Source organism: Gorilla gorilla, chromosome 4, assembly GCF_029281585.2.
Source record: "Gorilla gorilla gorilla isolate KB3781 chromosome 4, NHGRI_mGorGor1-v2.1_pri, whole genome shotgun sequence".
Classification (NCBI taxonomy): Eukaryota; Metazoa; Chordata; class Mammalia; order Primates; family Hominidae; genus Gorilla; species Gorilla gorilla.
In genome coordinates, this window is record NC_073228.2 from 172,261,694 (window position 1) to 172,278,451 (window position 16,758).

At 47.7% G+C, this 16,758-nt stretch overlaps 1 protein-coding gene across 7 annotated transcripts in view; it reads left to right on the forward strand.

Annotated features, from left to right (window-relative positions):
• WWC1 (WW and C2 domain containing 1) overlaps positions 1-16,758 on the forward strand; it is a 177,845-nt gene that overhangs the window by 157,731 nt on the left and 3,356 nt on the right. For 2 of the 7 annotated variants that reach the window (XM_019028268.4, XM_019028270.4), the window contains exons 18-21: positions 4,297-4,429; positions 5,678-5,842; positions 10,980-11,072; positions 15,067-15,318. In XM_019028268.4, coding sequence (XP_018883813.2) covers positions 4,297-4,429; positions 5,678-5,842; positions 10,980-11,072; positions 15,067-15,318 — 643 coding nt within the window. The remainder of the gene's footprint in view (positions 1-4,296; positions 4,430-5,677; positions 5,843-10,979; positions 11,073-15,066; positions 15,319-16,758) is intronic. The other 5 variants (XM_063706949.1, XM_063706950.1, XM_019028271.4 and 2 more) reach the window with 3 other exon arrangements.

Here is a 16,758-nt window from a genome sequence, read left to right on the forward strand (position 1 = left end):
GTTCAAGTGATTCTCCTGTCTCAGTCTCCCAAGTGGCTGGGATTACAGGCATGTGCCACCACGCCTGGCTAAGTTTGTATTTTTAGTAGAGATGGGGTTTTTCTCCATGTTGGTCAGGCTGATCTCGAACTCCCGACCTCAGGTGATCCACCTGCCTCAGCCTCCCAAAGTGCTGGGATTACAGGCATGAGCCACCGCACCCGCCAACAGCTCTTTTATTTGTAGATAGAGGGGCTGCTGGGGCCAAGGAGGAGAGCCAAGGCCCCTCCACAGCCGCAGTCCTCATCTAAGTACAGAAGAGGTTTTAATTGCAGAGTTGCGAGTAGAGATCCGAAATGCATTCTCCCCATTGGGAAAATCCTCAGGGAGATTTTATGTTTCCCCACACTCTCGCCGAGCCAGCTAGCTGGATGTCAGATTCTCTGCTTTTGGCTGGGATTCTTTTGGCTCAGTATGATAACACTGTCTCATGCTGATCAGAAGCCGGGCAGTTCTGTATGTCTTTCAGAAGTCAAGATGGGAATAGAGATAAATTACTACTTAACAAATGCAGCCTATTTGTCACACCAAATCCTTCCAACCTTGGAGTCCAAGGGAAATGGAAAGTTTTAAGGACTATCACCAAAAGTCCCTTCAGCAAATGGTGTTGGAACAATTAGATATTCATATGGAAAAAAAAAACTTGAACACTTACATCATGTATAAAAATTAATCTGTGGCTGGGCACGGTGACTCACGCCTGTAATTTCAGCACTTTGGGAGGCCGAGGTGGGTGGATCATGAGGTCAGGAGATCAAGACCATCCTGGCCAACATGGTGAAACACCATCTCTATTAAAAATACAAAAATCAGCTTGGCATGGCGGCACGTGCCTGTAATCCCAGCTACTCGGGAGGCTGAGGCGGGAGAATCACTTGAACCCGGGAGGCAGAGGTTGCCGTGAGCTGAGGTCACACCACTGCACTCCAGCCTGGGCAACAGAGCGAGACTCCATCTCAAAAAAAAAAATAAAATTAATCTCAAATGGGTTATAGAGCTACACATAAAACCTGAAATTATAGAAGTTCTGAAAGTGTAAGAAAAAAACTATTCACAACTTTGAGGTAGGCAAAGATTTCTTAGGACATAAAAAGTACAAACTATAAAAGAAAAAAATCAATAACTTGGGCTTTATCATAATCAAAAACTTATGATCTTCGGAAGACACCACTTAGAAAATGAAAAGGCAAGCCACAGACTTAGAGAAAATTGTGCAGTCCACATACCGGACAAAGGATTCATAGCTCAAATATATTAAGATTTCTTACAACTCAAAAATAAGACAACCCAATTTTTATTTTTATTTTATTTATTTATTTATTTTGAGACAGAGTTTTGCTCTTGTTGCCCAGGCTGCGATCTCAGCTCACTGCAATCTCCACCTCCCGGATTCAAGCGATTCTCCTGTCTCAGCCTCCCGAGTAGCTGGAATTACAGGTGTATGCCACCACACTTGGCTAATTTTTGTATTTTTAGTAGAGGCAACTCGGTTTTATCATATTGGTCAGGCTGGTCTCGAACTCCTGACCTCAGGTGATCCACCCACCTCAGCCTCCCAAACTGTTGGGATTATAGGCGGGAGTCACTGTGCCTGGCCAAAAACCTGATTTTTAAGGGGCTGGAGACTGTAACAGACACTTCACCTGGGAAGATGGTCATAAACGCATGAAGAGTTTCTCAACAAGAAAATGCAAGTTAGGCCAGGCTCAGTGGCTTACACCTGTAATGCTCACACTTTGGGAAGCTGAGGCAGGAAGATTTCTTGAGGCCAGGAGTTCAAGATCAGCCTGGGAAACAAAACCCCATCTCTGCAAAAGATTTACTAAATTAGCTGGGCATGGTGGCACGTGCCTGTAGTACTAGCTACTTGGGAGGCTGAGGCAGGAGAATCAATCACCTGAGCCCAAGAGTTCAAGGCAACAGTGAGCTATGATCACACCATGGCACTCCAGCCTTAGCCTTGGCGACAGGGCAAGACGCTGTCTTTAAAAACAAAGAAAGAAAAAAGAAGAAAATGCAAATTAAAACCCAACAAGATGCAAGTACACACCCAGTAGTAGAGTGACTAACTATAAAGATAAACAACACCAAGTGTAGTGAGGAACTAGAACTCTTAGAACATTGCTCAGGGGAAACATAAAATGGCAAAATCACTTTGGAGAAGCCATTTGTTGGTGTCTTTTTTTTTTTTTTTTTTTTTTTTTTTGAGGTGGAGTCTCACTCTGTCACCCAGGCTGTAGTGCAGTGGCACTCTCTCACTCACTGCAAGCTCCACCTCTTGGGTTCAAGCAATTGTCCTGCCTCAGCCTCCTGAGTAGCTGGGATTACAGATGCCCACCACCACGCCCGGCTAATTTTTGTATTTTTAGTAGAGACAAGGTTTTACCACGTTGGCCAAGATGGTCTTGAACTCCTGACCTGGGGTGATCCGCCCGCCTTGGCCACCCAAAGTGCTGGGATTACAGGCGTGAGCTACCACGCCCGGCCTGTCGGTGTTTAAAAGGGTAAATTTATACTTACCGTATGACCCAGTAATTCTATTATCTGTTAGGGGCTGATTTGTGTCCCCCCCAAATTCATACATTGAAGCCCTAACCCCTAGTACCTCAGAATGTGACTGTATTTGGAGGTAGGGCTTTTAAAGAGGTGGTTAACACGAGACCATTGAAGTTGGGCTGGGACCTCATACGAGGATATTTGGACACACAGACACCAGGGATGCACATGCACAGAGGACAGACTATGTGAGCACGCTGCAAGAAGGCAGCCATCTGCTAGCCAGGGAAAGGGGCCTCAGGTGAATCAAACCTGCTGACACCTTGAGCATGGATTTCCAGCCTCCAGAACTGCCAGAAATCAATTTCTGTTGTTTAACCCACCTAGTAAGTGGTGTTTTAGTTTTGCAACCCTAGCAATATCCAACAGAAATGAAAACCTATATTCATGCATAGACTTGTACATGCATGTACAAGAAGCTTTATTCATACTTGCTTGGAAATGTAAGTAATTCAAATGTTCATCAACTAAACTCTCCTTCTCTCCCTCTTCCTCCTCCTCCTCCTCCTCTTCTTCCTCATCTTCCTCCTCCTTTTCCTCAACCACCCGCCTCGTTCCAACATTTGGAAGCCCTACCCTGGGTGCATTTAAAGGCAGGTGAACAGATCTAAACATGTTGCAATATAGCCATCCAATGGAATATTAATGATAAAAAAGAGTGAACTGTCTGGGCGCGGTGGCTCACGCCTATAATCCCAACACTTTGGGAGGCCAAGGTGGGTGGATCGCTTGAGCCCAGCAGTTTGAGACCAGCCTGGGCAACATACCAAAACTCTGTCTCTACAAAAAATAGGAAAATTAGCCAGGTGTGGTGGCACACACCTGTAGTCCCAACAACTCAGGAGGCTGAGGCAGGAGGATCACTTGAGCCCACTGGTGGAGGCTACAGTGAGCCAAGATGGTCCCACTGCACTCCAGCCTGGGTGACAGAGTGAGACTCTGATTCAAAAGGAAAAAAAAAAAAGAATGAACCGCTGATGCTTACAGCATTGTGGATAAACTTCAGAAATGTTATGCAGACACAGAGAAGTCAGAGACAAAACAGCGTATATTGTCTGATTCCATTTGCATGAAACTCTAGAAAAGTCAAATCTAATCTATAATAACAGCTAATCATGGCTGCCTAGTGGGTGATTAAACTGGGAAAAGGTAGGAGAGAATTCTGGTGGGGAATGGAATGTTCTACATCTCAAGTACAGTGGTGGTTACATAGGTGAGTACATTGGCCAAAACTCATCAAACTATACACTGAAAATGCCTCATTAAAATTTTTTTTTGTTTGTTTTGAGACAGAGTTTCACTCTTGTTGCCCAGGCTGGAGTGCAGTGGCGCGACCTCGGTTCACTGCAACCTCCATCTCCCGGGTTCAAGCAATTCTCCTGCCTCAGCCTCCCGAGTAGCTGGGACTACAGGTGTGCACCACCATGCCTGGCTAATTTTTGTATTTTTAGTAGAGATGGGGTTTCACCATGTTGGCCAGGCTTGTCTTGAACTCCTGAACTCAGGCAATCTGCCTGCCTCGGCCTCCCAAAGTGCTGGGATTACAGGTGTGAGCCACCGTGCCTGGCCCCACCCCCAACTTTTTAAAATATATCTTTAATCATCAAAAGGATTGGAAGCCCTACCTTGGGTGTATTAAAGGCAGGTGAACAGAGGCAGAGCGGCTTCTGGGTGGGTAACCAAAGTGCTTTGTCATCACAGGAGGTATGAGGAAACCAGTGAGAATGAGGCAGTAGCCGAGGAAGAGGAGGAGGAGGTGGAGGAGGAGGAGGGAGAAGAGGATGTTTTCACCGAGAAAGCCTCACCTGATATGGATGGGTACCCAGCATTAAAGGTAGGAAGGGCTGGGGGGATGGAAGGGCTGTCGTGGGGAAGGAACCTTCAATCCTTGTGCCGAGGCAGTCAGAAAAGACTCAGAGCTAAGTCTTGGCTTCCAGCATCAGGGCACAAGCCCTCATAATGGAGTGGCCTTTGGGTCATTCTGGTGATAGTAAACCAGGAGAGGCCAACTCACCCATCTCTTTTCTTCTGCCCTCTGCATTTTCCCTGACTTCTCTGGACATAACTCAAGCCTTGCAGTCAGATGGGTTTGGGTTTGAATTCTGGCTTCCTGGCTGTGTAGTCTTAGGCAGATGACTTCATCCCTCTCAAGCTTCCATTTTCTCATCTCTAAAATGGGCACAATAATACCAACCTTGCAGATAGGCTCTAAAAATATATTTCTTTATGTGGGTCTGCCCACAGTGCAACAGGAAAAAGGCCAGACTCCCTTTGCTCCCTGCTTCCCTGCGGCACTAGGGTCACATTACAGCAGGATTCACTCTCCACAGACAGCTGGCTCCAGGACTCCTAGAGCTAGAGCACCTGCCGTGTTTGAGCGAGGCTGCAGCTGGAGTACCGCACAGAGGTGCCTGGACACGGCAGGTGCAGTAGGACCTGGGCCCTCGTTCTAACTCCTCCACACCAAGGGGGCATCTTTTTGCAATTTCTCCAGCAAGTGGGCGTGCCCTTTCTTAAAATTATATAAAGGCACTATTTAGGCTGACAAAGGTCCTGCATGTAGGTGTTTTTGTTTGTTTATGTTTTCCTGATGACTGCTGTGCACGGGCAGTAAAAACCTGATGGGTTGGTTTTAAAAACAAGACTTGCCAATTGCCTTCAGAATTCGATGAAAGCAACCGTAGTACTTTGCCAGGGCTGTGGAAGCCTTGGGTGTGGTTTTTCAAAAGGTACTTGGTTTGTAAGTTTTGGGAGTGTGACATCCAGGATGTTGGACATCACACTCTCAAAACTTTGAGACACCTCTACTGCTCATGTGAGTTTATTTGGGGGCTGAATGTGCTCCCACCAGTCCCCAACCACACGTGCCACGGAGGGGTAGGGGTCGGCACACCTAGCCTTGGGTACTGTCCTGGCTGCACCAGGCTGAGCTCATCTAGCAGGGCTGATGCCAAGGAAACCCTGGTTGTGTCTGTGGGGAAAGGTGAGGTGACAGGAGGGAAGAGGAGCAGCTGAGTGGTCTCTGGTGGGTGGCTGAGACTCTGTGGACACTGGTGGCTTCAAGGTGTGACTTCTTCCTCAGGTGGACAAAGAGACCAACACGGAGACCCCGGCCCCATCCCCCACAGTGGTGCGACCTAAGGACCGGAGAGTGGGCACCCCGTCCCAGGGGCCATTTCTTCGAGGGAGCACCATCATCCGCTCTAAGACCTTCTCCCCAGGACCCCAGAGCCAGTACGTGTGCCGGGTAAGTCAGCGTGCGGCCCTCTTCTGCTCCCCTCAGGGTAGCCGAGAGCTTCACACAGGGCTGGGTGCAAATCCCGTTACTCTCATGTTATTGGGTGACTTTGGGTATGTTAACACCTCAGAGCCTCAGTTTCCTCAGGTGGAGTTCACGGGCCTACTTCATAGGATTGTTTTAGACAAGCAATAGAAAAGGCTTTGTAGTTAGTACTTGGTCAACGTTATTATAATTCCAAACAACTCACTTCCTCCTTGTTCACACTCTGCCCTGCCCTCCTGCAACCACTTGCTGAGATCAGAGGGGGACCCGTCAGTGTCCCCGAGATACACAGGCATTTCTTTCCCACCTTCAGGGCAATTCTAGTGTACAGCCTGAGGCTGCAAAATTACAGCAGATCTGTATTATTTGGCTACCAGTTTGTTTTTTTTTTTTTTAATTGAACCTGTTGCTACCAGTTTGTATTATTTTTTAATTGAACCTGCTGCTAACATTTAAAACTTTTTAAAAAGGCAGCCAGATGCAGTGTCTCATGCCTGTAAGCCCAACACTTTGGGAGGCTGAGGCAGGAGGGTCACTTGAGGCCAGGAGTTTAAAACCAGCCTGTTCAACATAGTGAGACCCTGTCTCCGCCTAAGAAAAAGTTAAAAATTAGCTGGGCATGGTGGCATGCACTTGTAGTCCCAGCTAGTGGGGAAGCTGAGACAGGAGAATTGCTTGAGCCCAGGAGTCCAACGCTGCAGTGAGCCATGATTGCGCCACAGCACTCCAGCCTGGGCAACAGAGTAAGACCCTGTCTTTAAAAATATATATATTTTTAAATTAAAGGGCAATTAAAAATAAAATAAACCTGGGCACAGTGGCTCATGGCTGTAATCCCAGCACTTTGGGAGGCTGAGGTGGGCAAATCACTTGAGGCCAGGAGTTCGAGACCAGCCTGGCCCACATGGTGAAACCCTGTCTCTGCTAAAAATGCAAAAAATTAGTGCATGGTGGCACATGCTTGTAATCCCAGCTACTTGGGAGGCTGAGGCAGGAGAATCCTTGAACCTGGGAGGCAGAGGTTGCAGTAAGCTGAGATCGTACCATCGCACTCCAGCCTGGGTGACAAGAGCAAAACTCTATCTCAAAAAGAAAACATGAATAATTTGAATGATTTAGAAAAGTCCTTAAGACAATGGATAATGCTCCGCCAATTTTTTTTTTTTTTTTTTTGGAAAATTACTGCCATTATGAACGTGCAGTAGAAATCAAACACAAAGAGAAGAATGTCACTCATCAGAAAAATCACACCAAAAAAAATTAGTGTTTCATTCGTTCTTTTTCATCAGGATAGAATGTGGTTGTAATTTGTTAAATGGGAGATATAAGATAGAAGAACTTTGGTGAAATGTTTATCTTTTCCGCCTATAGACTCAAGCCTCACACATTTTTCCCCAGTGTTTTTTAAGTGACCCTCTTCCAGGATTCGCATCATCAAATAACAAAAAGCACCTGTCCCACTTATTAAGCATCTGTAACACATCAAGCACTATGCTTCCACTTCCCATATTTTATTATTTATACCGTTTCTAAGCCTGCAAAATCACAAATTAAGAGATTCCCAGCCAACGGAGATCACACGCCACAGGTAGAAAGGGCATTTTTTTTTTTTTTTAGCAAAGTCTTATATTTTTACTTCTTTGCTTTCTAGTTGGCCCACTTCAGCTCAAGCTTATGTCTTTTTGTATAAAACTTACTGAAGGCTACAAGATGTAGCCAAGAGTACAACATTGTGAAAATTTTCCTATCATTTCCTCTAAAACTCTGCAGGCATGGAGACTGTCTGCTGAGATATAGCAGGGAACAATTTAACCCTTTGTTTTGCACCCACAAGATGAGCATTACCAAATTCCCAACAGAGACATGCTGGGGCTGTGCTGTGCCTCCACCCTGCCCCCTCCACAGCCGGCTCCACGTGTCTCAGTCTGTAACTGATAGCATTCCACTTCCTGCCTGTACCGGTCAGGGCTTTTCATTGCAAGCAATGGAAATGGACAGTGAGCAGTATATGCAGGAAAATTTGGGGGAAAGGAAAGTGAGGAGCTCACACACTCATCATAAGGCTATGGAACCAGCCTCAGAAATCAGGCAGGAGCAAGGAAGGCCAGACCACAGCCAAAATCACACCACAAAGCCAATTGGGTGACACCTTCATCGATGCTGCCACAAAACCTGGCCCCCACTGGCCCCATTGCTGCCCCTGGCATTCAATATTTATGCCTCCACCAGGTTCCTGCCGTGGCTGGCATGGAAGCTCTGGTCACTGCTGCCACTGCCACTACTTACCATTAATGGCTTTTCCCTGAGATAACAACAAACTTGGCACATTTGTAGAATGAAGGAGAGAAAGAGTGGCCTGTTTCAATTCAAGAGACAATAGTAACAGACTTGGGTGCAAGTCACCAGGTTGTGATTCAAGGCCTGGAGCATTTGCATCCAATTGACAGAGGCTAGTCCTGTGCCTGCCTCTAGCTGCAAGGGAGGCAGTAAAAGCAAGGTTCTGCTACTTTCAGCTTCATCAGTGGGAGGTTGGCTTTGTTTCCCACCAAGTCATAAGGTGGGGTTTTCTCACCCACAGGATGGGATTTCAAATGCTAATCAGCAACACTTCCAGCCCCCACAGCCAAAAAATATATTTTCTGTGTAATCTAATCTTACAGCCCTGCAAGGTGAGTTGTGTGAACCCCATTTTATAGACACAGAAGCTAAGACTCAAAAACTCAAAGCACTGTGCTCTAGGTCACACAGCTGCTAAGTACAAAGCTGGGAGTCCAACTCCAAAGCCTGCAGCCTCTCTGTTGCTCAGAGCCACCTCCTGAGGGCCTTCCTCTGGCCTCCTCGGGTCTGATCGTGAGTAGCCCCTTCCACTGGCCTCTGCACAAAAGGCGTCCTCTGCTGGGTGCCTCCCTTGTTCGGTCTTCATCTTCACCTATGTCACTTGGTTAGTTTTGCTGTCTTGAGTTCCCCCACTGACCCCGAAGTCCATGAGATAGGGACAATGAATTACCCTTCCTACAGCTCTCCTCAGCCCCCGTGTATTCATCTGAAGTGCTACCACATTTGTGGGTTGATCGACTTTGACCAAATGGACACAGCCCATCCTAAATTCTCATTCCTGAACTAGCTTCCTGTGATTCTAAATGATTTCACTGCTCTCTGCATCAGTTTCTCTAGCTATTAAATGCAAGTAATAATAAGGTAACAACATTCTCTACCATGTCTGAGATTAAATGCATTAAAGTGTCTTTATATTAGAGAAAGCTAAATTCAAGGACTTAATGTAGCTTCTGTCTTTCTTTTATATAACATAGTCTTTAACATGTAAACAACTACAACTTAAGGATCAATTATCCTGATACCCATTTCTGGTCGGTAGGACACATATCCTTCAAGTGCCACCACTGGATTAAAACAATGTAGAATAAAAGGCTGGGCACAGTGGCTCACACCTGTAATCCCAGGACATTGAGAGGCTGAGATGGGAGGATCACTTGAGCCCAGGAGTTTGAGACCAGCCTGGGCAACATGGTGAAACCTTGTCTCTACAAAAAATGCAAAAATTATCCTGGCACAGTGGCATGTGCCTTTAGTCCCAGCTACTTGAGAGGCTGAGGCGGGAGAATCACTTGAGCCCGAGAAGTCAAGGCTGCAGTGAGACGAGATAGCACCATTGCACTCCAGCCTGGGCGAAAGGAGTGAAACCCTGTCTCAAAAAAAAAAAAAAGAAAAAGAAAGAAAGAGAAAGCCCCCTTCTGGTACCACATGCAACCAGTTTATATGAATCTACCCCAGTTGTCAAGATGGCACACCCTTCCACCTGCACATTAGTTTCATCTCTGAGCCCTACGTACAGGCTGAAGCCAGGAGAGCTGGTGGCCTTGGAACCAAACAGACTGGGCCTTGAACTCTGGTTTTGATGCTCCACAGCTGTTCAACTTTACAAGCTTCTTAATCTCTCTGGGCCTCAGTTCCCATCATGTTAGAATTGTCTGAGGATTAAATGAAACTGTCACTGAAGCACCTGGCACGTAGCAGGTGCTCTATCCATGTGGCAGTCATTATTTTTACTATTCAGCCTCTGGTTCTGTTGAGGCCCTGCCTAGCCCAGTGGCTATTTCATCAGTCTGTCCCTGGAGTTGCTGTGTTTGTCAGCTTAGCAGGACTATTAATATCATTATCACAATTAATTATCAATAACCACAGAAACAGCTTCTCAGGAGACCTGCAACAGTGAACTGACAGCTGCTAGACACACAAGCACAATAGCATCGGCCTGTGACAACCCCACCGACTTTGGAAATAGGACTCGAGAAAGAACTCCCCACTCTGCTCCCACCTCCCAGGGGGTGCTGTCATCCTACCCACTCTCCCATGCGCTCCGTAGGGGTGGGACACATTCTCAATATAGAAGCTTCCCATCCTGACTACAGGCCTGATTTCTGGTCTTAGATGGGGAATACTAGCCCTCTGGGAGGAGTATAGATAACTCAGTGATCGAGGGGATGCCCACGGGGAGAGTTACGACCTGCCCCATCATCTCTAAGGATATGGTCCCTGAGGCTTTGCCTTTAAGCTGCCTTTTTCTTTTTTAAATATCCATCTTGACAGTGGCTCCATTTGAGTCAGTAAAGGCAGGCTCCGTAGACACCAGGGAAGAGTTGATGCAAATGGCCCTTTGTGTAGTAGGTTAAGAGGGCAGTATACTCTAAAGTCACGCTGGCCAGTGTCCAGCCCTGCTGTGCGGCTGACCAGCTCGCCAACCTTGGGCCAGTTCTGCAACCCCTAAGCTTCTGTCACCTCACTTGTGAAAATGGATTTGCTCCTATCACATGGGGTTGTTGGAAAGGTTCAATGGGATATTCGTGGCATTTAGCATCATGCAGATACTAGCATGGAGATGAAGCAGTATACGTCATGCATAGTACATGCTTAACGAATGTTCACTTATAAAGAAAAGAAAGGTCAGAATGAAACCTGGGTGTTTGCAGAAGGAGAGGAAGGACTGTGCTGAGTGGAAGAACCTGACCTCCCTCTGGGCTTCAGTGCACCTTCCAGAATGCACTCTGACCATGTTTAACATTCCATGACTTTTCTCTTGCAGCTGAATCGGAGTGATAGTGACAGCTCCACTCTGTCCAAAAAGCCACCTTTTGTTCGAAACTCCCTGGAGCGACGCAGCGTCCGGATGAAACGGGTAAGAGAGTCACCTCAAAGCTATTTTTCTGCCTGCTCCTCCCTCGTTGCCCCAAGCCCTGTGTCCTGCACACACGTCTCCTAATGTCTGGCCATTTCTCCTCAGCCACTGGCTAGAAAAATGTTGCTCTCTCAAGCATTTGCGAACAGATGTTTGTGAACTATGAGGCCTGTGTAGCCACAGGGGAAGGTGCTGAAGGGTAAATGTATTTGTTTTATTATGACAAATAGGTTAGATGAGGAGTGTGTACACTTGGCCCTGCCTTCCTAGATAGAAATCAAAGTCAGTAAGAACTAACCAACCCAGCCGGGCGCGGTGGCTCACACCTGTAATCCCAGCACTCTGGGAGGCTGAGGTAGGAGGATCATCTGAAGTCTGGGGTTTGAGACCAGCCTGGCCAACACAGTGAAACCCCATCTCTACTAAAAATACGAAAATTAGCCGGGCGTGGTAGCGTGTGCCTGTAGTCCCAGGCTGTACTTGGGAGGCTGAGGCAGGAGAATCGCTTAAACCCAGGAGGCAGAGGTTGCAGTGAGCTGAGATTGCGCCACTGCACCCCAGCCTGGGCAACAGAGTGAGACTCTGTCTCAGGAAAAAAAAAAAAGAAGAAGAAGAATTAACCAACCCAACAGTCATCAGTTAGAGCGTGTCATCTGACAGGAGTCTTCCTCATGCAAGACTCTGCTCAGTGTGTCTGTCGTCCAGGTTCTGGTGACAGAGAAGCTGGGTGCCTCTGAGCACCAGCCTGAAGCAGGGAAGTGCAAATGGGCTTCCCTCAGACCAGCGGGAAGCCCACAGGGAAGAGGCTGCAGACTTGCCTTGCGGAAGTCTCGCCTTTCCTAGTGGAGACTGAGCTGAGCGATCCGGATGGGGTGGGGGTAGGCAAAGGAGCGACCCCTGATTTGTCTTTGACCATTAAGGGCTGCAGGAGATGCAGGGGGCCCTCCCCACTTTGGGCTTTCAACACAACTTTAAAGCAGTTCTGTCTAATGAGTTTGCAGAACCAGAAGAAACCAGGAGCCAGAATGTCAGAAAGAAAAAAGGGGCCAGGCGTGGTGGCTCACGCCTGTAATCCCAGCACTTTGGGAGGCCGAGGCAGGTGGATCACCTGAGGTCAGGAGTTCGAGACCAGCCTCAGCATTGAGAAACTCCGTCTCTACTAAAAATACAAAATTAGCCTGGCGTGGTGGTGCATGCCTGTAATCCCAGCTACTCGGGAGGCTGAGGCAGGAGAATTGCTTGGACCTGGGAGGCGGAGGTTGCAGTGAGCCGAGATCGCGCCATTGCACTCCAGCCTGGGCAACAAGAGTGAAACTACATCTCAAAAAAAAAAAGAAAGAAAGAAAGAAAAAAGGAGAGAGAAAGCAAAAGAGAACATGGATGGAAAAGATAGTGCCAATAGCCCCCAGTAGGGGCAGGCCCCCCACCTTTCCTGCACTGCCTGCTGACAGCCAGAATCTGGTCCTTTGCCTAACATCCTACACCTTAACAAGTCTGAGGGGGAACTGGAGAGAGCAGGAGAGAGACAGCAACACAGGGGAGGCTACACAGGGAAGGGAGAGTGTGCGGGTATGGGAGAAAGTGGACATGGCCTCAGGTGACAGGGACAACCAACTGCCCACTCTGGGTCCCCCACCCCAACCCCCTCTTCTGTAGCTGGCTTGTACTGCAGTCTCTGGAGCACCAAAAGTTACCTGGGGAGCTTGGTGACAATGCAGATTACAAGGCCACATTTCTGACCATTTAATTCAGGCAGCTGTCATGGGCCCTGAAAACTGCATTTTAACAAAGCTCCTTAGGGGCTTCTGGAGCAGATGTTCATGGTCCACTCCTGCAGAAATGCCACTGATCTCCTGCTTGCTCCCCCTGTGTTTCCCACAGCTCCCTTCTAAGGCAGGCCCCACAGGAGCAGGTCCCCTTCATCATCCCCTGTTCCCCTTAACCAAGAGGATGACTTAATAAGGGCGCCCCGATGGTGGGTCTGAGCCCACATTTCCCTCGGGTCCTGAGGAACAGGAGAATCCAGAGGCTGGGCCTGGGCCCTTGGGCACTGCTCCTTGCTTCCACGCACTACCTGAGCTGTGTTGTCTCTACTGCAGCCTGCCCAACTTCTGAGACTGGACAGACGAAGCAAAAGAATCTTTATTTGTTGCTCTGAGAACTTGAGCCACGTAGATCACTCAGCTGGATTTCCTTGATCCTGCTCATTTATAAGTGCAGAGCAGACCATGTTCAACCTAGAAAAGCATTCTAGAAATTCTTCCTAGAGCTGTCTTATATTCCTAATAGTATGCTTGCCAGCCTTGCAAAATGAGAATAGGTCTTATGGTAATGCTTCTTATACTGTGTCTGAAATCTCTGTATTGGTCATTGTATTTGTTTTCTATTGCTGCATAACAAATCACCACAAGCTTTAGCAGCCTAAAATAATACAAATGCCTTACCTCACAGTTTCTGCTGGTCAGGAGCTTAAGCACAGGTTAGCTGAGCTCTGCCCAGGGTTTTAGCAGGCTGAAACCTCTAAGTGTTAAATGGCCACATCCTCATCTGGAGGCTTGACTAAGGAAACATCTGATCCAGGCACTGCCTCCAGGTGTTGGCAGAATTTATTACTTTGTATTCTCTTGCTAGCTGTCAGCTGGGGGTTTAGGGGAGCATTTTCAGCTCCTAGAGGTCACTCTCAGGTTTTTGCCCTGTGACCGTCTCTACAACATGCTTTATTTACTTCTTTAAGGCCAGCAGAAGAGCCCAGCCAGGAAAAGCCCAGGCCATCTTTTAGGGGCTTACCTGATGAAAGGAGAGGAGATTATACAGGGCGTGTATATTAGCAATGGGATTTGAGAAACCATTTTAGAATTCTGACTCCCATAGTCATGAATTATTGTTTTTTAATCATTAGTGATTTTTGATGGGAGGAGAGTTAATGATTGTATTAATCAGGGTCTTTTGCATATAGATAACTGAAGAACCCAACTCAAATACAGCTTAAAAATGAAAGAGGGAATTTATTGTCTCATTTAATGAAAAAATCCAGGATGTTGGACTACCTTCAGGCATGGCTTGATCCAGAGGTTGAAATGATGTCATCAGGCCTCAGCCCCTTTCTCATGGCATTGCTCCCTCTGTACAGCTTAATTCTCAAACAGGTCACCCCGCAAGTAAAGATGACCATGATCAGTCCCACGTTTATATCTCGAAGGCTTAGCAACCTCTGTGTAAAGACGTTGTCTCTTTTCCAAGTAGTTCAGCAAAGTGCCGGAATTGAATATTAATGGCTGGGCTTTGATAACATGCTCACCTCTGAACCTGTCACTGAGATGCAGACTGGCCAGGTTCAGGTCACATTCCTATCCCTGATGCCCCACACAAACCAGGTGGATTGAGTGCAGAGGAGGAGGTCTCCAAGGGAAGGTGAGGGCATTGTTACTCTAAGGCTGGGGAAACAAATGGTGGACAAGCAGAAACAATAGGGGCCCATTACAGGAACACAAAGTCAAGAAGACATGACTTCTGCCCTCAAGCGGGAACAGACCTGTATTGGGGAAACAACTTCAGAACAGTACAGTGACAGGAATCAATAACTGAGAACGTACATGTGGAGGGTGCTGAGAGTACTGAAGCTGGCACAGTGTACAGAGAGGGCAGGTGGGGACTGCAGCCAGCTTCCTGGAGTGGAGCTTCAGCTTTACCACACATATGCTGTGGGACTTAACCTCTGCAAGCCTCACCTGTGCAGATGATAACCCTCGGGACCTCCTAGGTTTGTGAAAATGAAACGAGGTTATGGAAATGAAGTGCTTAGTACCATTCCTGGGACATAATAAATGCCCAATAAACATGAGCTGAGTGGGAGAATTCAAAACAGGCTTCCCAGGGAAGGGCAAGCCCCATTCGGAAGGAGTGGATGCCTACGGATAAACCAAGAGAGGGTATTTGAGGATCAGAGGAAGAGGCTGGGTGGGCTCACTGGGCAGAGCTCTAATAACAAGAGAAGCCGTCCCCACCCCCACAGCCTTCCTCGGTCAAGTCGCTGCGCTCCGAGCGTCTGATCCGTACCTCGCTGGACCTGGAGTTAGACCTGCAGGCGACAAGAACCTGGCACAGCCAACTGACCCAGGAGATCTCGGTGCTGAAGGAGCTCAAGGAGCAGCTGGAACAAGCCAAGAGCCACGGGGAGAAGGAGCTGCCACAGTGGTTGCGTGAGGACGAGCGTTTCCGCCTGCTGCTGAGGATGCTGGAGAAGCGGGTGAGTTCTGCCTGGAAGGCAGGGGAGCCCTGCGCTCTGCCCCAGAGAGTCGGGGGGCACTGCCCTGGGGAAGAGAGGCCAGAGCTCATGATGCATCCTACAATTCCCACCACAGGTTCCACTGATGGTGTTCTACCCATCCCTCGTTCCCATCAGTAGAGGGATCCAGGAATCCCTTTGCACACTGAACCTTATGAAGCTTTCACCTGGCTGCAAGGCCCATTTACTGCATTTGTTGTTGTGATTTTGTGTGCAAGCCCTTATTATTCACACATGTACTCATCATGCAGTTCTTCATGAAATACATAGGGTACCCAGTCTGTGGCACAGCACGCACTTTAAAAGAGTGACAATAGGACACTGACCTGCCTCGATGCCTGCCCAGGAAGTCCCACAGGGCAGCCCTTGCCAAAGGGGGAGAAGGGCTGGTCACACCAGGGCCTTCTGCTAACAAGGATGCCCTGGAGTACAAGTCGGCTGGCACCTCTGCCCTGCTATAATGAGTTTAAGGGATTTAGGGGTTGATCAAGGAGAAAGATATAACCTCAAAATGGTGTTAGCACACAAAGTTTTATATTAGCTGTGCTTTTTTTTTTTTTTTTTTTTTGAGACAGGTTTTCTCTCTGTCGCCCGGGCTGGAGTGTGGTGGCATGATGGCTCACTGCAACCTCCACCTCCCAGGCTCTATTGATCCTCCCACCTTAGGCTCCTGAGTAACTGTGTTGACAGGTGCATACCAATATGCCCGGCTAATTTTTGTATTTTTTCTAGAGATGGGGTTTCACCATGTTGCCCAGGCTGGTCTCGAACTCGTGGGCTCAAACAATCAACCTGCCTCGGCCTCCCAAAGTGTTGCGATTACAGGCATGAGCCAGCATGCCTGGCTTGCGCTGCGCTTTGACAGGTTTGCATGCAGGGGAAGTCCCTCACAGCATGAGACCTTCCAAAGGTGCTGGGGCCTACTGCCCAGTATGGAGGAAGGCAAGGGAACTCCCAGGGGAGAGCTCGGGAAGAGGGGCCATCTAGGTTAGGTAGCTCTGCAGCACGATGGGGAGTCTCTGGGTCAGAGAACTCCAAAGCACAGCAGCAGCCTGGGGTCTCTTATAGGCCCAGGGTTTATCTATCTATGGCTAACAAATGTTGGGTACAGTTTCACAGGGTATGCAAAACAGGAAGGTTGTATATGGCTTTAAAAGCTGCTTATTTGAGCTATATTTAAAACAACTGGAAGGGTAAAAATTTGAGTTTGGCACCAGCAGGCTTTTAAGCCAACAGGTCCCAGACTGCCATGAAGAAATAAACGATATAGGACCAATATGCAAGGGCCAATATAGGACCAATATAGGACCAATATGAAACATTTCATAAATTTTTCATTTATGAAAAATAATACCTGCCACTCTGTGATCGCCACCCACGGCAAAAAAGACTTTTGCTAGT